At 41.5% G+C, this 25,763-nt stretch overlaps 1 protein-coding gene across 2 annotated transcripts in view; it reads left to right on the forward strand.

The window, feature by feature from the left end:
* The window catches only part of RBM33 (RNA binding motif protein 33), a 141,873-nt gene that overhangs the window by 91,214 nt on the left and 24,896 nt on the right, over positions 1–25,763 (forward strand). The window contains exons 12-15 of one of the 2 annotated variants that reach the window (XM_011973081.1): positions 694–984; positions 2,792–3,079; positions 5,951–6,595; positions 24,505–24,714. In XM_011973081.1, coding sequence (XP_011828471.1) covers positions 694–984; positions 2,792–3,079; positions 5,951–6,595; positions 24,505–24,714 — 1,434 coding nt within the window. The remainder of the gene's footprint in view (positions 1–693; positions 985–2,791; positions 3,080–5,950; positions 6,596–24,504; positions 24,715–25,763) is intronic. The other variant, XM_011973082.1, reaches the window with a different exon arrangement.

The following is a 25,763-nucleotide window of genomic DNA, read 5'->3' on the forward strand; positions in this document are numbered from 1 at the left end:
AGCTTGCAGTGAGCCGAGATCCGGCCACTGCACTCCAGCCTGGGCGACAGAGCGAGACTCCATCTCAAAAAAAAAAAAAAAAAAAAAAAAAAGAATTTTTCTTTTTATTAAAAAAATACAATTAATATATCCCCATTGCAGAATCTTAGAGTATATGTAAGTACAAGAAAGGAAATTAAATACTCTCGTTACCTAGAAACAATTCAGGAGCATTTTTTTTGGGTATTTTTTAAAATGCACATCTTCTCGCCACCTGCTTTTTTCCCTCCAGTGTAATGTATCATTTGATCTTTCCATGTCAGTGAGTTGGTTTTGATGCCATCATTTAAGAGTGCTGTTCACGGCTCCCTTTCATGCTGTCTGTGTGTTTGCATGTGTGTATACTGGTTTCCGTACTTCAGTATCATAGTGCTACAGGGAACATACTTTAGAGTTAGGAGTTTGTCTGCATACTTATTTCTTTAGGACAATTCAATCCTAGAATTACTGGATTAAATATAAAATTTAAGGTAATAGCTTCTGGTTTATTACTGCATTTAAGATAGTATTACCTTCATCAGCAAGTCTAAAATGAAGTTTTGGTACCAGTGAAAGTGCCTTTCTTGTGTTGAGGTTTTTAAGGAGATGATTGAAGTGATTATGCCTGGTATAACCATTTGTGAACTGTTATTTCTCTTTCTTTGGACATGGAAGGGGCCATTGCATCCTCCATTGCCCCCTCCACATCAGCCTCAGCCTCAGCAACCTCAGCAACAGCCCCCACCGCAGCATCAGCCTCCGCACCAGCCCCCGCACCAGCCCCCGCCCCAGCACCCACCACAGCACCCGCCGCAGCACCAGCACCACCACCACCACCACCTGTCCGTCCCGCCCCCTCCTTTGATGCCGATGTCTCAGCCACAGTTCCGGCCTCATGTACAGACCGCTCAGCCTCAGGCCAGCAGCAGCCGGATGCAGTGCCCCCAGCGCCAGGGGCTGCGGCATGTAAGTGTCAAGGGGTGTCTTCCCTGTGTCTTCCTGGGAGGCTTTTTAACTTACAGGGCTTGAGAGGCATCATTTGTAGGTTAGAATACTTTCCAATTCTGATTTCAACTTTTAAAACGTGTTGTACATAGTTCTGAAGTGAATCCATGTTTTAAAAAGCACTCAGGTGATTGTTTTCTTGACTACAATAATTGATAAGATACTCCTTTTGTGTCTCAAAGACTGTGTTAATATTTACTTAAGCATCTTTCTTATATCTAGATATTTCTATAGCAATAGATAGGAATTAATAGACATGTAACTTTAGAAAATACTTTTGGGGGTAGTCACTTTCCCTTTACCAGTGGCTTATTTTTTGATGTGTAGATTATCTCTGTCTTTTTGGTCTCTGAATAAATACATAAATGAATTCAGGAAAAATACGTTGACTGTTCTGTTGCCAGGTACTACTCTAGTCCTGGGAATACAACAGTGAACAGAAGAGACAAATTCCTTTCCTTCAAGGAGCTTATGCTCAGTCCAGAGAGACTAGCATACGTTTGTTTGTGGGGTTGTGTTCTCAAGCACCATCAGCAAATGTGTGACTTGTCATGCATTAAAAGAAACTGGGAAACAATACATTGCTCGGAAAATAAAAGGCCACAGTCATTGCCCTTGTCCTCCATTAAATACATAAGAAGCTTTTGTAATTTGGATTTTAGGAAAGAGACACAGTGTGGCTAGTGGTCAGGATTTTTGCCTCCATTAAATATATATAAGAGGCTTTTGTAATTTGTCTTTTAGGAAAGAGACGCAATGTGGCTAGTGGTCAGTGGTCAGGGCTCTTGCCTCCATTAAATACATATACGAGACTTTGTAATTTGGTTTTTAGGAAAAAGAGACACAGTGTGGCAGCTAGTGGTCAGTGGTCAGGGTTCTCACTGGTCAATCTTTTTTTAGTATTGTCTCCTTTTCACCCTTGAGCTTTAGGCATGTTACTTAGCTACTTGGAATCTCAGTTTTCCTGATACTTGCCTTTCTTTCTTTCTTTCTTTCTTAAAGTAACATCACAACTAAAGTGATATGAACAGTAAGAAAGGATTTCTAAATCTGAGAAGAGGGTGGTTTATAACCTGGGTTATAAAAAATAATGGTAGTCTATTCTCATGACTCTTGTGCACTAGGATATTTGACCTGTGTGACCTCGGAGATCCCCCTGCTTCCCCCCCCCTCCCTTCTAGCTCTCGTGTTCTCTTTGCCTCCTCCAGGTGTTGGTTCTCTCTTGAGAATCCCCAGGATGAACATGACTAAGCATTTCCTCTCAAGTAAAACGTTCTGGCACCTTTCTTCTTCCTGGGGTCATGTTTCTTAGGACATTGACCTGATGCTTGATTCTTTCCTTGTTCCAACTTAAATTTAAGTGACTAGGTAAAATAGTAGCCAGTGAATCCTGTTGATCTCTGGTGGCAGATAGAGTGCTTTTTTGGCTGTCTCAATTCTTTTAAAACTGTCAGTCCCTTTATTGAAGCACCTGCTAAAGATCAGCCTGGTGTAATTTCTATAAAGAGGAGCCTGTCTGTAGGCAAGTATGACACCTTTACCAATGGAAGTCCTTAACATTAGGATGAGGCATGCTGCCACATGGATCAGGGGACATTTATGTATGAGCAAAAAAGTATTAACCAAGGAGAAAAGTATCCGCTCCCCAAAAGAGAAGTCATTTGCTAATGAGAATGATTTATTGTGTTTTTATTTAATAATGTGCCTTTTAATGTTCCTTCTGCCAACTTTCCACTTACAATTAGAATTTCTTTCTTTTTGTGAAAAGAATACAACTTCTCAGAATGTAAGCAAGCGACCCATGCAGCAAATGCAGCCCACTGCGCCAAGGAACAGCAACTTGCGTGAATTACCCATCGCGCCGTCACACGTGATCGAAATGAGCAGCAGCCGCTGCTCTGCCACACCCTCAGCACAAGTGAAACCTATCATTAGCTCGTCACCACCCTCGCGGGCCGTGGCGGCTTCCAGGAGCTCACAGGGAAAGACGGAAGTGAAAGTCAAGCCAGCTAGCCCTGTGGCTCAACCTAAAGAAGAAGCAAAATCAGAACCAGAGGTAAGACACTTCTCTTATTAACAAATGTTGGTCTCAAACAAGAAGCCTTATAATCAACTTGGATGTCTCAGTTCGCTCTCACTTAGTTATTCACAAAATCTTCCTGCTTTTTTCACCTGGGCCTTTTTTTTTAACCTAACAGCTGTGTTTATTTAAAAAAAAACACTGTATTCTCTCTAGTTTACAAGATTAGATTTTATTTATGTACGTGTACAGTTACTGTTCTGTTATATAGAATTGACATATACTGGGGCTTAACAAACTTTTTCTGTAAAGGGCCCAAGTATTTTATAGATATTGTAGGCTTTATAGTCCAGACTGTCATCATTACCCCTCTTGCCATTTTAGCACAAAGGCGATTTAAATATAGTTCTTCCGCCAATAGATGTGGCTGCGTTCCAGTAAAACTTTAAAGTATAAGACCAGGTGGTGGACCAGATTCAGCCCGTGGGGTGTCATGTGCCGACACCTGGTGAATCCCTTAGGATTCTACGACTGTTTCTTAATTTACACTATTAACTTCTAGAAGATAGTACCAATTTTCTTGTTGGTCTTTAGGATTTCTGGGGGTTTGCTTTGTGTTGAATTACAATTGTATATGTTGTTGCTGCTGTTTCTAATTTTTCAGTAGGCTCAGAATGTAGTAAGTATGAATAATCAATGCAGTTCAGTCTTTACCTGGCTTTAGTCAAGGCCGTCTTCTTCCACAAGCCTCAGTCTCTTCATCTGGTAAAGTGGGGTCGGCCAGGGCGGCCTGTGCCGAGGCCTGGCACCTCGAGGGCGTGTCAGCCTTAGTGAAATGTGTGTGGAGTGCTCTGAAGCAGTGCAATGAATTAAACTTGTCCAATATCGGTGTCATGAAGAATGACTTTAGATAAGAATTTAGGCAAGTCATGCTTTCTTAGTTTCATAAAAACCAGTTAACACTGGTTTTACCTTTTAATCAGTTCATTTTTTTTCAGTCAGATTTTCTTCTGATACATTATTGTAGCAGCTGTAATGTGTTGTTTACCAAATTCGAAGTACAAAGTTGAAATATTAACATACGACGAACTCTTAATTAGAACACAGGTGACTTTTGGTTTTAAAATCAGTATGTGAAAAAATAATGTAGATTTACAAACTGGATTAGAATAGTTTATAAAGAAGTCTTTGATAAAAGTTTTATTATGCTTCTAGTGTATATAGCCAGCTCCTGACGCAGTATGTATAACTGATTTGCTTCAGAAAAATGAAGTCACACACTCGTTACTTATATAACAATAGGGCTACCTAGTAGGGGAAGTTACCTTTCAGGTATCCTGCTGGCACATCTGGCTATCAGTTCCTTCCATGATAGTTGATTTAGGCGAACTTCTAAAGGATTCTTCCATAGAGTTATTTCAAAAAAATGCCTTGAGTGAAATGGAACCTGTAGGTTGCTGTAGTATAAACGGAATGTCTTGAATTATTTTCTTTTAATTTTCTCTCTGTATATAAAGGGGACCAAGATTATATATATATTTTTTACTTTTTAAAAGAAAGATCTTCTGTTTGTTTTGCTTAGCTAACTGTGACTTATTTTCTTATGTCCCCTGAACTTGATGATGATATAATAAAGGGTGAATCTGCTTAGTCTAGTCTTTCCAAGTATTTCAGTTGCTGTTCTGAACGTGCTTTAACTCTTTCTTGACTGCATGGGAAGAAATTCCAATGACTAGTAATTATTCCTGTGTTTTGAGACAGTGGCGCCTTGGGTCCTGTTAATATGTCCCCGGCTGTCTGCTCCCCCAATGTCCATGTCCCTTCTGTCCACTATCCCCCCGGATGTCACGTCTTGCTCTGTATGCCTGCCTGTATAAACAGCCTCTCACCCACCTTCATTTTTGCGGTTTGAAATCTGCCCTAGATGTGAAATTGGAGAAGAGAGTTGGTCAGAATTGCTTCCAGGTCGACAAGTAATCCCTGAGTGAGGGCTGGCACTAGGCATTCAAGCTCCAGGGCACCAGCCAACTCCTCAGCTGTGCTTTTGTCCTCAGTTCCTAATTCTTAAGGTTTATTTAGGGAAAGTAAGATGGTGAAATAGCTGAATTCTAGATAGATTAAATCTTGTTACATTCTTTTATATGGGATCTGTGGATATGGATGATTTTTAAAGAATATTATAATTCTTTAAAAATGCTTAACTTTTTATACATTTTCCTTATTGGATGCTTTTTATGAAAGTTACTGGACTTGTTCAAAGATTTTTTTGTATTGACTTGCAGAATGGTTTGGAGCTTGGAATATTAAAGGCGTTCCTTATATACCATTAATATTCCAATACTGCAATTGGCAACATTTTGATTCTGAGGAGAGTGCATGAGTTCAAGGTCAGAGAGATTGACTTGTGCTGTTCATTATAACCAATTATTCTGTGACAAATGAGTTTGAGATCAGGCTGAAAATTCTGTACGAAAAATCAATAGTTCTAATCAGAGCCTTTCAGGTCATTTACACCCCACCTTTTGTTGGTTTGTCAGGGAAGAGCCAGATAAAACCTGTGTGACAGCAGGCCTCCCTACTGCTGCCATTCCTGTTTGAAACATATTTTGATATCTTAAATGAATAGTTTAATTGGTTTCAAACTTGTAAATGAGTGGAAATGTACATTATTTCATTTTTAATATTCTGATAAGATTTTCCAAATTAGCTTTAGCTGTGTGGTTTTTTTTTCCCCTCTCCCCAGAGGAAGGAGTTATACTTAAAGTCTTCAAACAGATTATGAATGACTTCTTTCAGATACTGAATTAAAGGACTTTTGGTAAATGTCTTCTTGTAGTTTATTGAAATGGACTGGAATGGGCACCTTGCCTGTATAGCAAAGTGAACTGTGTATGTTTTCCATTTTAGTTTCCTGATGAAGATGAGGAAACAAGGTTATATCGCTTAAAGATAGAAGAACAGAAACGCCTAAGAGAAGAAATCCTGAAACAGAAGGAGTTACGGCGGCAGCAGCAGGCTGGTGCCAGGAAGAAGGAGCTGCTGGAGAGACTCGCGCAGCAGCAGCAGCAGCAGCTCTATGCTCCCCCACCCCCAGCGGAGCAGGAAGATCAGGCGCTGTCACCATCACCCACCAATGGTAACCCACTGTTGCCCTTTCCAGGTGCACAGGTCAGACAAAATGTGAAAAACAGACTTCTTGTTAAAAACCAGGATGTCAGTATTTCAACCGTTCAGCCCAAAACATCAAATTTTGTACCATCCAGTGCCAACATGCAGTATCAAGGACAACAGATGAAACCACTGAAACATTTGAGACAGACCAGAACAGTTCCTCAAAGTCAGACTCAGCCGCTGCATAAAGTACTCCAGATCAAACCCACAGATGTGGAGGAGCCAGCTGTGCCCCAGACTCCTCGAGTGGCATCCATCCAGGGCCGGCCCCAGGACACAAAGCCTGGCGTGAAAAGGACTGTCACGCACAGGACAAACAGTGGTGGTGGAGACGGGCCCCACATCAGCTCCAAGGTCAGGGTGATTAAGCTGTCAGGTGGGGTAAGTTGACAAGTTTTATGATAGCTTCTTTGAGTCTGTGTTTCACATAGAATGCCCTCATTTGCAGAGAGTATTTTTGAAGAAAGAGTTAAAAATTACCTCTGTTGCAGTATTGTAACCAACCTCTACCTACTCGAAGTTGGTATAAGAGTTGTCGCTTGGCGGCGGGCATATGTTCTGAGAAATGTGTTGTTAGGCAATTTCGTCATTGTCTAAACATCCTAGCATGTACTCACGCACAGATGGCACAGCCTGCTGCACACCTAGGCTGTACGGTACAGCCTGTTGCTCCCTGGCCACAAGTCTGTGCAGCATGTTACTGTACTGAATGCTGTAGGCAGTTGTCACACAGTGGTGAGTAGTTGTGTGTCGAAATGTATCTAACATAGTGAAGGTACAGTAAAAATACAGCGTCATAACCTCATGGGACTGCCTTTGCAGGTGTCGCCCATCTGAGCAGAATGTTGTTATGAGGCACGTGTTTTAATTTTCTCTTTTGAGTCTTAATGAAAGGCCAGTGTGACAATCCCTAAATTAGATATTACTCAGTTTCAGCTTCTTCTTGTAGATAATTTGTGATAAAATCATTACGTTTGTTTTGGAGATAACTTTTCCTTTACACAAATCCTTTGTTGTGTATAGCTTTAGATTCAGTGAGCAGCTGTGGGCACAGTGGGAGTGTGGGCAGCGCAGGTGTGTGTCTCATTTTCATCAACTTTGTCCCAGACTACTGGACTACTACTAGTTTTCTGTTTTCAGTTTGCCCCATTAAAAAAAAAAAAACGACATCATAGAATTTAGAATTGAAGTCCTGTATGCTCTTACCACATGCTTTCGGAAGTGGAGCATGCCTCATTTCTTTCTCTTTCTTTTGATCAGTGTCCATATCAGGTCATTTTCAGTCAGGCACAGGAAGTCCAGTTTTCCACTATAGTTTGGATAAGTTAGTTCAGCACTCTAAAATAAAACCAGTCACTGCAGATAGATTTCCACTGCAGAAGATTCTTCCATAGAGAAGTGATCTGTCGAACACTTGCTTCTTTATCCCACCATATAGTCTTACTTAGTTGTGGTAAGTAGCTCTCATCTGTCGTTTTCATGAAAACGAGTTCTATAACAAATTCTATGGTCTCTGTAATTGCTGTGCTCTATAAAAGTGCTATTCATTGTATGCAATTTTATACTGTAAACTGAGGAAGAAAGTAGGAATGTTGTAAACATAGGCTTCTAGAGTAAACCAGCTAGCAATGATTGCTGTGAAAGACACAAAAAATATATACAGTAAAAAAAGAAAATAACATCTCTCTTTTAGTCCATTTCAGGGTGGTAGGACATGTGAGCATGTGAAGGAGTACGTTACTTCGGCTCCTTGCTTGTGCTTAAGAATAACTCATTGTGTTGGTTAATTAGCTGAGATTTAGTGCTTTTAATTCTCGGTTTGTGGAACAAAACTATGACTTTTTCATGTGCTATAAGAAAATTTGTACAAAATACTACATATAAGTTCTATATGTAGAATATCCAGTAGGATGCATAATTTTGTTTTATCTGAATCTGTTTTCTCACATCTATTCATTGTAATTAGAAATGTTGAGAAGAATTGTACTACATACACATGTTTTCATATTACATGAATTTGTTACCTTTCGGTGAGAACTCAAGCACTCCTTAGTTTCTTCAGTGCTTATGGCCCTTTTGCTTTTGACCTTGTTTTTAGGTATACTGTGTTAATCAGTGTCTCATTCTTTTACTTGTGTTACAAACTTTTTAAGATGAGATGTTGCCCATTGTTGGCAATTAGGCCTTTTCCCACAGCACCCAATAAACTGGTGCTGTTTATTACAATGGCCAGTGTAGAGGGCTGCATGTACTCTGCACTGGCAGGCTGGGAAGTGAAGGGTCTGGTTTCTACCATCAAAGAGCAGCTTTTACACTCATAAACAGCTTTCCTTTAAAAGAATTTTATCTACGTGAATTTTTACTCTTTTTCTCCAATGGAAAAAATTTATTTTTATATCAGACCTAATTCCAAAGTTATGCTAATTTTACAATAAATAGGAAAAGCAAAGGATTTTTTTCATGAAAATAGCTGTCAAACCAGTACTTTGGAACAGCTCTTTATCTTTCACCTCAAGTTAACTAGCCCACATGTTAGAGTATCTTAGAGTTTACTCAGGCACCTCCAATAGCACATTGGCACTTTTGACCTAGCAGGGAAGATCTCTTGTTCTTATTTCTCTGAACCAGAACAAACAGTATTTGCCTCGTGGCCTTGTTTTTTGTTTTTTTTTGTGGGTGAGGACTCTTTGAACATATTGCTAATGGTGGTTAATTGCAAATTGTGCTTATTTCAGACAATACAAAAAGGAAATGTTTATTTTGGCTTGTGTTTCTGTGCCTGATGCTGCTGAGGCATTCTCTGCACCTGGGGACTGTGATCTTAACGCTCAGGGATGTTTTCTGCCTTCAGAAATCTTAACGAGCTGAGGGCCGAGCAGGCCTTGGCTGACAGGAGCTTAGCATTTGGGGAGGATTAACTTGTACATAGTACCTATACAGAATATCATTATATACATTTTAGTTTTATGATTACTTATTTAATAAAAACATTTTATTGTTGGTTCATGTTTCCCATTTTTTCTAACCTAAACTATATCCTAACCTAACCTAAATTTTCTAATTTAACTAGTGTAACTAAATCTAATGCATTTAATTAAATTATTCTTTGCATTCAGTAGCCTCCTAATTCTTCACGTCTCTAGACAGGATAGTGAACTGTCTTTGCGTAGTGCCATTCAAGAACTTGTGCTCTGGTTGGTGGGTGACTGCAGTTAAAATATGTGTCCACAGGATTCTTCACATGTTTATGAAAGCACAGTTTTCTTGCTTTTCTTACTACGATATACAACTTAATTAGGTTTCTGTGAGTATACTCATGTCTATGAGGCAATTGTGAATCGAGTGGAGTTTTCTTCTATATTTTCGATATTTCATTACTTACAATGAAATAATTTATCATTGGATTTTATTAAACTGGGTTTTCTGAAAAGTAAGGGAGGCCGAGTCTTAAGACCGTAGGTTTTTGCAGTCTGCCCTGTGGTTAATTATATCGCCTTTCAGGTGATTTTCCTTGGTCCTTGTCATTGTAAGAGAACGTCTGGTCCTTTCATGGTGGTCCCTTTTGTGGCTGCTGCTGCAGTATGCGTGCGCATAGGGAACAGTTCTGAAAAGAAATGAACAGCATGATTCCTGGTATTGTTTCTTACATGATTGTGTTGACTAGGGTCAGCGTCTTGGTTTAAGGCTTGAAAAGTGACTCTGCAGATTCAAGGGCTCATTGCTGGCATTGTGTTTGCTGTTGGCTGCTCTGAAATTTCTTGCTGTAGAGTATAGCGATTGGAGCCTTTCTGTAGTACTGAGAGCTCACCTGTGCACGCAGTCATGTGATGGGGTAAAGCAGTGTGGCTTTGGGTGTAGAAAGACTCCTGTTTGAATAGTTGTCTGTTGTTTGGGACCCTGAACATTCGTTTCATTTTTCTGAACTTTAATTTCCAATCTGCAGGTGGGGTTAATAAGTCTGCTATGAGGAGTCAACAAACGAAAGCTTCTGGTACACAGAAGCACTTCCTAACTTCTCATTTTCTTTGTAGAATGCTTCTAAGGCCCCTTTTAGAAATACGTGATTTTATGCCGGATAATAGCAGAGTGGCTATCATTTATTAAGTGTCGAGCATGTACTCACAACATCCTTCTGAGGCGAGTGCATCGAACCTCAAAGAGGTTTTGTAACTAGCCTAGGGCCACACAACTACTAAGTGGGAGAGCTGGGCTTCCAACTGTGGTTTAATGCTGAATCTTATGCTCTTTACCCATCTGCTGTGTTTTTCATGGTGTTATTTATTTCTTGATTAGTACAATACTCTACTGTTAGCAGTCCGGATTGACTGGGAAAATGCTTAATGGGGGCTCCTGGGATGATGGTGATGATGATGATTAGGTTTCATTTTGGTTGCCAACGCAACTGACTGATAGTGACTGCCTGGAACATTAGGCTGAGAAGGATTTGATATACGAAAAAGCAGCCTGGTTGGTGAGTAGCCTCAGCTGTGAATAGAGGCCTGGCGAGTGGCTGGGGTTCCATCATCCTGGTTCCAGAACCTGGGCCGCTGGCCCAGGAAAGGGAGTGCATATTGTGTCCTGGTTAAGTATAGCCATCATTTGCTACGTGCTGTGAATCTATCCTTGAACATTTCTGTGTGAATCAAATTAAGTCACATTTTACATTTAAAACTTTGAAGGGAAATATTAGGGGAATTTGAAATGGAAAGAGATCTTTTGTTTTGAGGCTCATCAATCTCTGTATGTGAATTTCCATTTTTTTCCTCTCATTTTATTGTCTGGATTTGCTAGGTGAGATTACAAAAGGAACATATTAATGCTGCTTGTAAGTAGTGTTAGATAGCAGGAAATACTGCTAAAATTTCATGTGCCTTCCTGACTATTAAGTAAATAGTTCATCTATAGAATTATATTTGATGGAATGGTTCTCTTTTAATTACTTAGAATATAGAAATATTCTTCATTTGCCCATTTCTCAGAAAGCTATTTTTAAGTGTTTAAGAAACCAAAAGAACAACCTTGTTACATTATAATTTTATTCATAACCAAGACATAATTCCCAGAAAAACAATTCAAGTAATATCAGAGCAAATATAAAAAGTATAAGATGTTTACTTAGTGTAAACTTACTATAGTCATCTAAAACCATTCTGCGTGATTAAACACAAGAAAGGGGAATTAGAACAAGCATGTGCCGGGGAAATTCTTTGCCTTAGGTGTTCGGTTTCTGTCTTCCTAGTTAAGGAAACGGTATAGTCTTTGAAGCGTTTGCATCTTGGTTTTCATTTTGCATCTCTGTAACCTTGGTTACCTGGCCTGAATGAATCCCAGTTTCCTCATCAGTACAATGAGAACCAACTGTCCTCCCAGGATCCTTGCAAGGATTAATTGTCATAATCATATAAAGTGAGTGGCACAGTGCTTGAGTATGTGATAATAGCTCAATAAATGTTACTACCCTTTCAGTTGAAGGAAAAAGAAAATTTTTTTTTTTGGAGTGGCTGTTTATAGTGTTTTTTAAGAAAATGAGAGCAAATACTGAATTCAGCTGCTTTATTCTAATCAAGATAATGAAAATTTTAAGAATTTGGCAGCACATTAAGTAAACAGTCCTTTATTCTGTTGGCCACACAGAGAAATGGGAAAAGCACAGAATGCCCCCGCAGGAAAGCCAGCTGTCCAATTGTGATGGTCCTGTATTTTATTTTTAAAAGGCTGTCAAAATGCTACATGCCGAAGGTCCCAGTTTATTTGTGGGATCATGCTCTTGTGGTGTTGGACTGCATTTGTAAATTTCTTCCCTTTCTACCTTCTCAAAAGTTATTCCCACTTTTGGAATGATATGTATATGTACCTGATCTCTTTTGTGGAGCTTGATGAGGTGGGAAAGGGAATGTTTTAATATAATTTTAGTTGAAGAACAGTAGGAGAAACTCATATACGTCCTTTATCAGATTCACCAGTTGTTTACATTTTGTCAAGTTTGCTTTATCCTGGTCTTTTTACCCATTTGCATGCACAAAAACCTTCTTTCCCAAACCTTTGAGAGAGTAGGTTGGAGACATGGTATGTTACCTCAGAACACAGATATCCTCTTACAAAACCACAATTATACATTATCAAAAATAAAAATGCTGTGAACCGATGCAATACTGTCATCTTATTCATAGTATATATTTCGATTTTATTCACTGGCCCAATTATGTCCTCTGTAGCTACCCCCACCTTGCCAGGGTCTAGTCCAGGATCATGCGTTGTATTCATCGTGTCCCCTAAATCTGTTGTTTCTTGCCCTTGACCTTTTGAAAGAGCAGAGGGAATGCCCTTTAATTTGGGTTCTCTTAGGATTCGTCCTGATCAGTTTTGGGTTGTCCATATTTGGCAGGAACACCCCAGAGGGGATATCGGGTCCTTCCCAGTGCATTCAGTTGGGAGGCTTGTCCAGTATTGACAGGATTAACTTCGATGGGGCGAGGGGTGGGTAAAAGTGGTATTTGCCAAGTCTCTCCTCTGTAATGTTACAGTTTTACCCTTTGTAATTGGTAAGTAATTTATAGGAAGATACTTTGAGACTATTGGGACTATATAAATATCCCATTTCTGATCAAATTTTCACTATTGTTAGCAGGCACTGAAGTTTTTCTAATGCCAACACTCCTGTACTTGTTAGCTGTCATACTCCTGCTGTGATAATTTACTTTTCTCCTTCATTTGTTCATTTATTTATGTCAGTATGGGCTTATGAATTCTTACTTTATGCAATGAACTGTCACTGTCATTATTTATGTTGCTGTTAGAATTGTCCCAGATTGACCAGGGAGAGCCCCTTTAAACTGGCTTCTGTGTCCTTTGATTTGTTGCCATTACTCTTGGAACATGTCCCCACTTTCTGGTGCAAGAAGATGTTCCTTCTCTGCCTGGGTTCGGGAATCAGTCCTGCTTCTTGGAAGCTCCAGGTCCTCGGAGTGGAGATCTCGGAGCCATTTTTGCCCACTGCTTTTGGCTGTCCTCTCTTTCGGGCCCGCTCAGCACATTTTTGATTCTTCTACAGTGAGTTGCAAAGAAAGGAAAATGGCTCATACAGATACTGCTTGAATCGGTTGGATTTTGTTTTATACTATGTTTTTTGAAATAGGTCATTGGTGGGAATTAGGCAGTAATTTTTGCTATTTTGATTTCATTTTTTGAATTATTGTAGTTAATAGTTCTAAGAATTAAACATTACTATTTAGATATTTAAAGTGAGTCCCTCATCCTCTATAAACCCAAACAAAAGATTGACAGTCATTATTTGCACATTTTGTTGAGGTTCTAACCTAAGTGTTGATACGTGGAAGGGCATGAGACACAGCTGAGCACTGAGTTGAGCGCTGGGCAGAAACGTGCATCACATGCTTCTGAGGCTGCCTATCACCCTGTGGGAACCGCTGGCCTAAGAAGCCGTGGAAATTCCTCAGCACTGTGGTCGGGGTTAGAATTTCCTACTGTCACTCCTGCTCCTTTTCTGGATGTGCTATCTCTGGCCCACTTGCTACTTTGGATCCAACTTAAGTGGGTCGTCTTCTGGGACGCCTCCCTGGATGGCCACTCCCACACACTGCTCCTCTGCAGCCCGGTCTTCCCATCTGACCGTGTGTTTTCAGAGCCGGCTCTTGATGTTACTGCTGCTTACCTGAGTGGGGGTTTGGTCTTTTTTTGTGTGTCCAGGATGTAAGGCAATTTCAAGTACATTATAAATGTTTAAGATTTTTAAATACTATGTTGAAAATGGCAACATGGCTTGCATTCTCTTACTGAAATAGCACAGGAGGAATTAGCAGTGTTCTTACCCCTTTCCCCAGTCCTTCTGATGATCAAAGTAGTAGTTTCTGTTGACATTTAGATAATACCGGTAAATGAGCAAAATTTGGAAAGAGACAAAAAACATGAGTCGTTACTAATTCTTCTAGGCATTATTTCATGCAAAAATTTATTATCGCCTCCTGAGAGTCCTCCTTTATTCATTTTGCAAAATGGGATATTTCACATCCTGTTTTGCTGCTTTTTGAATTGTGTTAAGTGGTGAATCTGCAGTGGTAACTTGTTTGTGGTGAAGACTCATGCAAAGGCAGAGCCTCCGCCTTGTGAATGTCATTCAGGGGAATCCACGTTTTTGGCCTCTAAGGTCTCGGACAGGAGGATGCCGCTGTTCTCGTCGCTTGATTTCTGGCAGAAGGTGACTTCCTAGGATGATCTCTGGCAGTGCCTGGTAGTGAATGAGTAGCAGAGCTAAGAGGAGCTGAGAGGGGCCAGATAGAAGCGACTCAGGAATAAGCTTCCAGAGTCTGAACCTGCCCATGAGAAGGGCAGAGCTGCTGGTGGATTTCCGACAGGACAGTTCTGGGAAGACCAGGCAGGAGGGGAGAGTGAGTGTAAATGGCTTTTGACCCAGAGGTGGGGGCCATGAGAGATGCACATCCAGGTGCTTGGGGGAGGGGGAGGTACGTGGAGGCGCAGGGCAGGCACCTCATGCTGGCCAAGTTGGCTGGGTGGAGTTTGACCTCATTTGTTTAAAGGTGCTAATGAGTGGTAAAATGGGCAACAGGCAAATAGCATAAGAGTGAAAGAAAAATAGGGCATATAGAATCCTGATTAATCGCTTATTTGATAAGATGTACAGTCTAGCATCTTCCTTTTGGAGGAGAAACAGTTGTGCATGAATACTTGTTTTTAAGAGCTTTGAAATGTCTTAGTGTGGGCAGAATTGATAATTTCCAAAGAGACTACTTTTTAAGCGTTGTTTATCATGTGGCCTCTAAACATGGCAAGATAGACCATTGGTCATTAGAGGACAGAAATTATTTTGAACACATAAGAATTTCCATACTCATTAATTTATGATTTTTTTTAGGGGTATGATGTTAGGGAGTAAAATTAGCAGGTGAATCAGAAGTTAATTCACCTTCAGTTAGGAATCAGGATTAGTTCACTCACCCGCCCTAGCAGAAGGGGAATCTGCTTTCTTCAGTGTCTTAGGTAACTTCCCTCCCCTAACTTTCAACAGCCTACCCAGATAGGACCCTGGTCACCTGTTCTGCAGAACTTGCTCAGTGCTGCAGAGCAGGTCCTTGTGGAAGGGCCACTTTTTGGAGCCTGGGGCTGCACCCCTGTGTGAGGGACTGTGGCTGGGAGAGCTAGACTTCATGCCCTGCCTCATAAGCCACAGCATCCAGAGGCACCTGGCTCACTTTAGTAATCCTTTTCTTTTTAGACTGGTAAGTTTGTGCTGTCTCGAAATTGGACAGTCCCAGAGTATGAGATCCCCTCAGAGGCTGAAGGCTTTGATTTGTTCCTTCAGAGGCCAGTTCATTTTGCTTTTTAAAGATCGCCACAGACCTAACTAATGTCAGAAAGGTAGACTGTTAAGAGAGAGAGCAAGCACTTGAATAACTGTGCCATGTTCTCACCATACTGTACTAGAAAGTCAAATTCATGAGCTGAGAGAACCCTTTTCGTTGATGAAGCTTGGTAGTTAGGAGGTCTGTCCAACCTGGTCTCTAACCTTATGGATTTGGTTTTAGTTCTGCATGTGTAGACCCATTTCCAGATAGGCAGTAGTTTAGATGTAAGTGCTCCCCATGTTTTGCATGCTTGGTATTTCATAAGGATAATTTATCACAGAGAAGGAAGAGAATGTGAGCCTGTTTATTAATATTTTCTTTTACTTTCTTTAATCCAGTAATCTTCAGAGAAAAAAATAGTGGAGCCCTAAATGTATTTATATTTAGAAACTCCGTATAGCATGCATATCATTTATTGTCCACAGTTTGAGTGAGCTTTATAAAGATTACAGGGATAGGCCCAGCATTGTTGTGGTTAATAGAAACCTGTTCAGTGAGGTCTCTGGACTGTAAGATCAGCAACACTAGCGGTGACAGTGAAGTATGGCCTTATCGAAAGGAGAATTCATAAGAGGCTGCCCTGGGACACTACACCCCTGTCCTTCTGTGTGTCCTGACAATGTTATCTGTCCTCTCAGTACGGAGTATCAAATGTCTGTCATGAGTACAGAAATTAATTTAATGTCACCTGAAGACATGCAATTAATCTTTTAGAGGTTTTCATAATACCTTTACAGAAAGAGTTGCCAGTTTGGCGGATTTGGATTTTGGGGTTTAGAAGAAGATAAGGAAAATTAATTTTTCATCAGGGTTAATACAAGTTAGCAGGGCCACAAAGGCTGAGAAAAATGGTTGGGGAATTTGTCAAGTGTTGTCACTCTAGAATAATGCTGCTTAACGTCTGATAGGTATAATCAAGAGTTGAGATTTCTATAGAGGGGGGTTAATCAATTTGCTCGCTAGTGAATGCACATCAGTGATAGCACTTCTTCATGGGGTTTAAGAATGAAAATAAGATTTGATCTGTCAAATTGCAAGAAGCCCTGACAATATCAATAGGTGTTTTTATCTATGCATTTAAACCATTTGTTATAAGTAAATTTGTCCTGCTAATGTTGGGGGCTACAGACCTCTTTTTTTTGTAATGATTAAGCTGATAAAAAGTTCCCTAAGCTTACTTAATTCAAATAGTGCCTTTTATATATATATATTTTTTTTAAAAAATCTCATCTAAAAAGCGATTTTTATAGTATTAAAAGATAATCATTTGTGGGAAAAAAAAGTTTCTGGTTTGACCTGAGATAACAAAACTTCTTTTCTCTATCCGGTGCTTTGGAGGAAGTAGAAGATATTTAAAATGTTGTCCGAACCTAGTGTTGCTTAAAGAGTTAAAAAGCGAACACCACCCTGGAGAAATTCAGTTTCAAAGCAAACATACTTTGTATGAATAGAATGTAGTCTGTCACCCACATACAACACTTACATGCGGACGTTAAGATAACAGCTTTCTAAAATTCAATTTGAATCAACAGTATTTTAAAATTTAGTTAAGTACTAGTAATTTTAGGATCTCGTTCAATGCTATAATTATATGCGTAATTATAACCTTATAGAAGAGTTATAAATAAATGGGTCGATTTAATTTGGATTGGTTCTTAGTCAAATCTTGTCTATGTGTGTGAGTATAGGTATAAAAATATGTAATCAATTTGTTTCTCAGATGTAATCAGTTGAATTTGTTCCTGGTTATTTGTACTACAACATACTGAAATCAAAAGTCAAAATCAGGAAATTGTTTTGGTGTATGCAGTAAAAGGAATTGAAAGCGTTGTTTCCAAATTGTTCATGCCATATCAATTGGGCCAAGTGTGAGTCTAGTGCGTTGCAGTTAACTCCTCTCGTGGTGGTGCACTCTGCTTGCTATTTGTTCTAAGAGGTGACATGAAATGGCAGCTGGGATCGTGATATTTAATCTGAGCATGTTGGGAACCCAGGAGAGGCCGAATATTACTGTGTGCTGCCGGTGAGTTGGAGTGAATGGTAAAACCCCAGGCGAAAGCTCAAGTTGCAAAGTAGGCAGCAAAGTTTGGGCAGAAACGTCACCAGCAATTTCCAGATAGCCAGGTAGCTTAGTGGTGGGTAGCATCTGCGGTATCTGGGTAGTATCAAAACCGGTATTTTCCTCTCCCCAGCATGGCTGTCGTAATACCTGATTTTGTGGCTAAAACAAGACTTGTCAATTTGCAAGTAATGATCAGGACCACCAAGCTGTATCGGATGCCATTCAGAGTAATGCTTGCCTACTTCTTGACAGAGATCGTAGGTATCAACTACAGTATGGGCTGAAGTGTACCTTGAAATAAATATCTGTCCATTGGGAAAGGTGAAATGAAAATTTTCTCAAAAACAAAACCACCAATAAAGTAAAATTTGAATGTGATCCACAGAATCCAAAGGGACAAGTTGTTGAATCGAAGAGTCAATGGGAGAATTTGACCCGCAGGTGGAAGTGGTTCACCTGATCCAAACCACACTCCTGGCCACAACCTAGGGATGTGTATGCTAGTTTACATCCTAGTGTGAACTGGAATAAAACCCAGAAACTTGAAATTGTTCTGTAGAATTAGCTTTTCCTCATGCTGAGTCAAAAGAGAATAATTGTTCTTTTAATTAGAAAAAAAAAAACCAACTCATTTTTTTCTTACAAAATGAAACAACCTTTTACTTATATTCAAGCATTCAGTGCTTAGCATGATCTTCAGAAAAATTCAGGAGCACAGCATTATAGTAACCCTTCATTTAATTAAAGTGATTTAATTGTTGATCCTGTTTGTTTCAACTCTCACTGAATATAGTTTCAAATTATGTTAGCGTAAACTCCCCTGGTTTTGGAGCCACAAAGATGTTCCAGCGCCTACTGGGTGACTGAAGTTTGTTTAATGGGCACAGTGAGGATAATAATACTTACCTCTCAGGGAGGTGTATTAGGCAGTGCTTGCACTGCTATAAAGAAATACCTGAGACTGGATAATTTATAAAGAGAAGAGGTTTAATTGGCTCAGGGTTCTGCAGGCTTTACAGGAAGCATGGTGCTGGCATCTGCTTGGCTTCTTGGGAGGCATCACGAAGCTTCCAATCATGGTGGAACGCAGAGTGGGGAGCAGGCGCATTTCATGGTGAAAGCAGGAGCATGGTGGTGCGGCGGGGGGCGTGCGCCACGCACTCTGAATGGCTAGATCTCTCGTGAACTCAGAGCTTGCTTATCACCAAGGGGATGGCTTGAGCCATTCACAGTCATCTGCCCCTTGATCCAAACACCTCCCACTAACCCCCACCTCCAGCACTGGGGATAACTTCAACAGAAGGTTTGGGGAGGGACAAAATACCAAAGCTACATCAGTGGGACTGAAGGAAAACAATGTCTGTACAGACCCTAGTACATTTCTCGTCCTATTGTAGACAGTCAACGGATATGAGCTATGGATTATTTCACCGCCAGTACTAAGTGAATATGTTGAACAATACCAAAACTCTTGATGATTAAGATCCCAGGAGTGCCTTAGAAGTTTCCATTATAAAGTTTTATGATATCATTTGTTGCTATATAACAGGGGCCCCAACCTTACTGGCACCAGGGACTGGTTTCTTGGAAGACAGTTTTTCCACGGACTGGGGTCGGCGGTGGGGAATGGTTTCAGGATGAAATTGTTGCACCTCAGATCATCAGACATTAGAGTCTTATAAGCAGCTACCAACCTGGATCCCTCCTATGTGCAGTTCACAGTAGGATTTGCACTCCCATGAGGATGGACTACCTCTGCTGATCTGACAGGAGGCGGAGCTTAGGTGGTAATGCTTGCCCCGCCTGCTGCTTACCTCCTGCAGTGCATGCAGCCCAGTCCTAACAGGACACAGTAGTAAGGTAGTGAGGGTTGGGGACCCCTGCTGTATAAGGTACAAAAACTTGTCTTGAATATAAGCAACTCCAGAGCTTACCCAGGCAGGGCTTCTCTCTGGTGAGCAGGTTTGTAGGAAGAGTCTTTTCTTGAAAGTTGGGTAGTCGGCATCACAAGTCTCTGTCTGAAGCACCCCACTTTCTGTGTCTTGTGCTATCTGCCTGCACTGAGGACACTGTGGTGCACATGCCTCCAGGAAGCAAGAGACCATCGAGAGCCAGATCCACTGGGAAGAAAAACCAAGTAGCTGCATCCCAACCTGCCATTGGGACTGAAGACTCTGTCAGTCAGGGGCCAAGAGCTTCCCAAGTAGGGAGGGGTGCAGCGGCAGGCCCAGGAAGGCCCACACAGCCCAGCGGAAGGAGCAGAGGTGGCAGTAGGAGGTGAGGTCTCTGTCTGCAGGGACTGTCTCATCACAGGCCTTATTCCTGTCTTTTCAGGCCATTTCTTAGAAGGTCATCAGCAAAGTATGACACCATCACATTAGGACCCTTTCATTATGTTACAAGATCTAGATAAGGAAATTTTAGTGTTTTTGAAACAGATGAGGAAAGGAAAGGCTTTTTGTAACACCGTATTTCTGAACTTTAAATGGAGATCAAGCCTACTTAAAAAATAAACTTTCCTTCAATGGAAAATAAAAGTTGAGAACTTTATTTTTCAGGGTTCTTATCTGACCTTAATATCACCAGACATAAATTTTCTCCAGTGTCTTTCCCAAAATAACAATGAAGAGAACTTTTTCTTATTCGGGGTATTTATTGACTCAATGGTTATGTTCTGAATTCACAGTGTAAAAATTATCAGATTACTACAGTGTTATATGATTATCACCCAAATACACATACGCATTGTATACCTTACAACACGCAGATAATAGCATCCTACTTCTGGTGCCAGCTGTTGTTGTTAAAGTTTCCTTTCTAGACCATCTTGTTTCTAGCTTTAGGTTGCCAGGGAAACAGCGGCCAGAGCATTCGTCTTGCCGTCCATCGTGTTCTATGAACATCGTTACCTTTAGGCCAAAGGTGCTGTCTCCTCTCTGCCACGTGACACTTCATGGTGCTGGGCTGAGCTGGCCTTTTATTATCTTAGTGACATGTAGTAAATATGTGTGTACTGATTGACAGTGGCTATAACCTAGTCTCCTGATACTATAATCTCTTTTTAGCACATTCAGAAGTACTTAGCTTTAAAAAGTACAATCTAGTATTTACTGATTTATTCAGTGTGCATGAGACATTCTGGTATGGTGAACAAAAGAGATTCACTGGGGTCTAAACCACTGGCTTCTTTCAAGCACTTACAAGACAGCAAATGCAGTCGGCATCCTTGGAGACCTAGTTGGTTAAGCTACCAGGGAGCTGATTTGGATGACCTAAGTTCATAGACTTAAGTCCTTCTTAGAGAGCAAGCCTTCCACAGTCCATGCATTTGTCCACCTTAGTGGAAAGGGTAGAAGTTGGAGAATCACAGTCAGTTAGACGGTTGTGTTGCTGAGTTGTGTGGAGAACTGAGTGGTCTGATGTCCCCTCCCCCTAACATGGGCCCTCATGGGACCTGGAGGCTGGTGTGAAGTGTTCACGCTTGTAAAGAGGAGGAACATTTTCAGTGGCAGTAGCTACTCAGTGTACTCAGCTGAACACGTGCATAGTGAATTATGAACACTGTACTCAGCTGAACACGTGCATAGTGAATTTATGAATCTCACAGTAAGATTGTACTGTCAGGCAACACTATTGCAATAGGATTTTAGATAAATTAATAAATGGTCACTGGTTCTCATGAAAGATGAGGGTATGTGGTATATATTTTTAGATTTTAAAACTTTTTAGTATAGAAAATTTCAAGCATGTATAAAACTAGAGAGAATTCACATAGCTGTTTAAGATACAGACTGAAAAATTGTGTACTTAGGATAGGCCCTCCCTGCCTGGTGGGATACCTGCTCACACCTTGGGTAGAAGACCTCATGGAGAAGGTTTAAGAAACACAGACTACCAGCCTGACTTTGGATTGTGCTAGTGGTCTGCCTTTTCACAGTGCTTCCGTTTTCATGTGGGGGTTGGGGGTAGCCCCTGTAAGATAGGAATGACTTCCAGTAAGATCAGCACGTTTCAGGAGATGATAATTCACATGATAGCGTCTTAGAGTGTTAGGTGGGAGAATCCATCTGGCTCAGTCACCCGCAGCCCTGGCTGGACAATAGCAGATGTACACAGGGTCCTTTCCTTTGTATAGTATGTTCCCTTGGTTAACTGGGGGGTGTTAAACCACCCTGCGCTTCCAGGATGAATCTTACCTGGTCATGAGGTGTGTGATCCCTTTTCTGTGCTGCTAGATTGAGTCTGCTAATATTCTGTTGGGGATTTTTTCTCACTTATGTTTATGAGGAATATTCTTTTGCAGGTGTGTTTTCTTTTGATGCATTTGGCCTTGTATTAGGGTAATACCAGGCCCAAAGAACGAGTGGGAAAGTGCTTCTGCCTCTTCTGTTTTCTGAAAGAGATTGCGTAAGCTTGGTAGTCTTTCTTCCTTAAATATTTGGTAAAACGTACTGGTGAAGCTCTTTGGGTCTTTTTCTCTGTGAATGGTTTTTAATATTTCATTGTCTTTACTTCTTAGAGTTCTATTCATATTTTCTCTTTTTCAGTCAGTTTTGGTGCTTGTGTCTCATGGAATTTGCTCATTTCATGTAAATTGTCTAGTGTGTTGATGTAAAGTTGCTTGTAATGTCTTTTTAATTTCTTAGGGTCCCTTGCGGTGATCCCTCTGTTTTCTTATTTTGGTAATTTATCTTCTCTTCTTTTTTCTTCGTCAGTATCCTTAAAGGAACATCAGTTTTTTGCTGATCTCAAAATACCAACTTTTGGTTTCACAGATTTTGTTTTTCTTTTTACCATGCTATTGCTTTTTGCTGTGATCTTTATCATTTTCCTTCCTTCTACTTGGGTTTGATTTCCTTTTTTGAGGAAGGGGGACTAGCTTCTTGAGATAGAAACTCAAATTATTGATTTTAGATGTTTTTCCTTTTTGATGTAATTGCTTAAGTTGCACTCCCTGAATTTTGATGTGTTTTATTTTTGTTTTCATTCAGTTTAAATATTTTTTGTTCAGTGTTTGTATTGTTATTTTTATTTCTTAGCCTAGCTTCCTTGGGGTTGACCCTACTGCTGCGTAGCTTAGTGGCCAGCCAGCAACTGGGAGGAGCTTGTGCTCATGTCTCTGGACCCTGCACGGCCCCCTGTGGCCAGTTATCTGTGTGTGGGTTGGGGCTTCCCAGGCAGCCATGTGGGGAGAGCCCATCTGGGCATTCTCTAGCACTTTCCGTTCTGGAATTTCCTCATTAGATTTCTCAGATTTCTGGCTGGTGTGCTGCTTGTTCCAAACTGAACCATGACCAGAGGCCCACAGACCCATGGGCTTCCCTGTGCCTTCCCCTCCGAGGGTGCTCCACGTATGGCCAGTGCTGCTGAGGGACTTAAGGCCTTTCTGGGTTTCCGCCCTGTGCTGATGGAGCTGCCACACACAGCACTGTCCTCACAGCTCAGGAATAAGTGCTTCTCCATTTGTTTCATTTTCTTTGATTCCCAGAGGCCTCAAATGTTGTTTTGGGAAATTTTGTCCGTGTTATACTTATTTTGGAGAGAGGAGATTTGCAGACTTTTTCGTGCCACCCGTTCCTGTGTGACATTTTTCATCTCATCTTTTCTTGAGTCCCTGTTACTTTGTACAGTCTTAGCAGAAATCGTAGCTACATCCATCTTGCCCCAATTAGTGTTCCTTCTCTTTGCAGATCCCTATGTTCCATTTGGTCTCCACAAGATACATTTGGTAGGAAAAGTGGGACAAGGATATGTGGGCTGCTTCTGAGCTGGTTGACCAGATTGCCCTGGAGACCCTGGCACCGCTAAGCACTCTGTGGGGAGGGTTTACTATCCCGTGACTGACACCCCATCCCCGTCGATGTTGAGAGTGGGCCTGGTGCTAATAAAAGCCTCCATCTTCCTTTTTGAGTCCAAGCATCCATCCTGACATAATTAACCAGGGCAGTGTCTGCCGTCCTTGCCCCTGTTCTTTCCCAGCCTCCAGCTGTTCTTTGGGAGAAACACTACTCAGTATTGAGAGTAGCTGATAGGCACCACCGTAAGACATTTTTATGCTGCCTGGAGGTGTGAACAACATCGGTGGCGCAGTTCCAGGGTGTACTTGCGTCTTCATCGATGAACAGACTGTTAATAAAACACAAAAGATAAGATTCCTGATACTTCTAAGGTTCTTCATAGAGTAAGTACGCTTCTTGGAAATCCACGTACTCTGTAGTTGCTCATGGCAATTGTAACTCTCAGCAGAAGGAAGGGAAGTTTCTAGCCAGTGGTGTGGGATGCTCTCGGCGCTTCAGAACACTGTACTGGAGAGGTCAGAGTATTTGAAGTTCCTGGATCCAGAGGGGGCGGAAGGTGCTGTGATGGGTTTGGAAGACTCAGAGCCACAACCAGCAGAAATTGGGCTTGTTGCCTTCTTAGGGTAGGTTGGAATAGGAGTTAAGAGTTTAAAACCACTGCTTATGCACACTGTACATTTTAACAAGAATGCTCTTGAAAATGAATAACGCATACTGAAAGTGAAAATGCATGTTAGATATGAAGTATTTTGAAGGTAACCAGTGTTTCACGGAATTCAACAGCTTTTATTTTAATCGCAGACTTCTTATATGAATACAGTAATTAAAGGGGATCTTAGTGTTTGAAATTTCAAATGTCTTGTTAGAACCTGACCACTTTCCAATGAGAATTGTCCTTACTGGCTCTACTGAAATGACAAGTTTTGAGTCACACTTATTTGAAATGGTTTTGCTTCGTGGGTGAACACTGGCTGAGGTGGGCCTCCTGATGCTGGGGAGGAGCGTTTGGTGGAGCAGACACTGAACAGTGTGCTGCCTTCTTGGTTTCAGCAGGGAGGAGAGAGCGATGGCTTTTTTCACCCAGAAGGCCAGCCCCAGCGGCTTCCCCAGCCTCCAGAAGTGGGCCCGCAGCCTGCCCGCAAGGTGACGCTGACCAGGGGCGGCCTGCAGCAGCCCCCACATCCGCCAGCGGGGCCCCACGCACACTCGCCTGTCCCTCCAGGGATCAAAAGCATCCAAGGAATTCACCCTGCGAAGAAGGTACTGCTTGTTGCCTGGCGCACAGCCCTGGAAACGCGAAGGTTGGCGCGAGGCAGTGTTCAGACACGCTCTGATTTGTAGCGCGTGGCACACGATAGCACTCACATTCACAAATGAACCATCATTTCCTGTGTTCTGGCTTTGAAAACGCATTAACATTTTCACCAAAGCCTTTTCCTCTCCTGCCTTATTTCACAGAACAAACCCAGAAGAGCACCCACAGCCAGCCGGGAGTGTGATTGCTTCCCGCGGCTCTGCACTGTCGACCCAGCAGCATCTGCTGTGCTCTCGGGACAGCGCGTGCTGCTGCGTGTCAGCACGCTTTCCTTCCTGTGTTCACTGACTCTCCAGAAATTTCACAAATGTAAAATCAAGTGCGTGCTCATGGCCCCAGTTCAGACAGAGGAAACCGAGGTCTTTGGAGATGAAGTAACTTGCTCTAGGCCACAGTTCCCAGCTCCTTAATCCTTCCCTTAACTCTGGGGATTGGAAGGAGCTTCTCTGAGTTCAGGCTATCAGGCAAGAAGCAAAGGTGCTCACCCTCCCCTTTTCTGTTGGAGTGACTGTGCACTAGGAGCACATCCTGTCATGTACACAAGTGACAGACTGCCCTTCCCCTCACCTGCTAGCGAGGCATCTTTCTGGCTCCCCAGGGTCTTGGTAGTTTCTCTTGGTGCAGAAGCCAGTAGCACCTGTTGGGTGGAGCTATGCAGAGGCAGACCTGAATGCAGCCCTGCTTTGCACTCTGGAGGACAACAGGCCAGCCGCTCATCCCCCCGCGTCATCTTGTCACTTAGAAGTAGTGTTACTATTAAGACGATTCTGGCTCCTTTTGAAGTCTGTTACTTCGTCTCATCTCATAAACATTTCACGATATGAGAGCAAACAAAATTCTGTTTTGTACTAGAAAACAGATGTGTAGACAGATTCAGTGATAACGCCGGTGTTAAAGTGGTGGACTCTTTAAAGATTGCTGCGGTCTGAATTTTCCTCCTTCAGGTGTCATCACTGAATATATGAGAAAAGCCTTAGAAGCACACCTCCCATAC

The sequence above is a fragment of the Mandrillus leucophaeus genome, unplaced genomic scaffold, assembly GCF_000951045.1.
Source record: "Mandrillus leucophaeus isolate KB7577 unplaced genomic scaffold, Mleu.le_1.0 Scaffold134, whole genome shotgun sequence".
Taxonomy (NCBI): Eukaryota; Metazoa; Chordata; class Mammalia; order Primates; family Cercopithecidae; genus Mandrillus; species Mandrillus leucophaeus.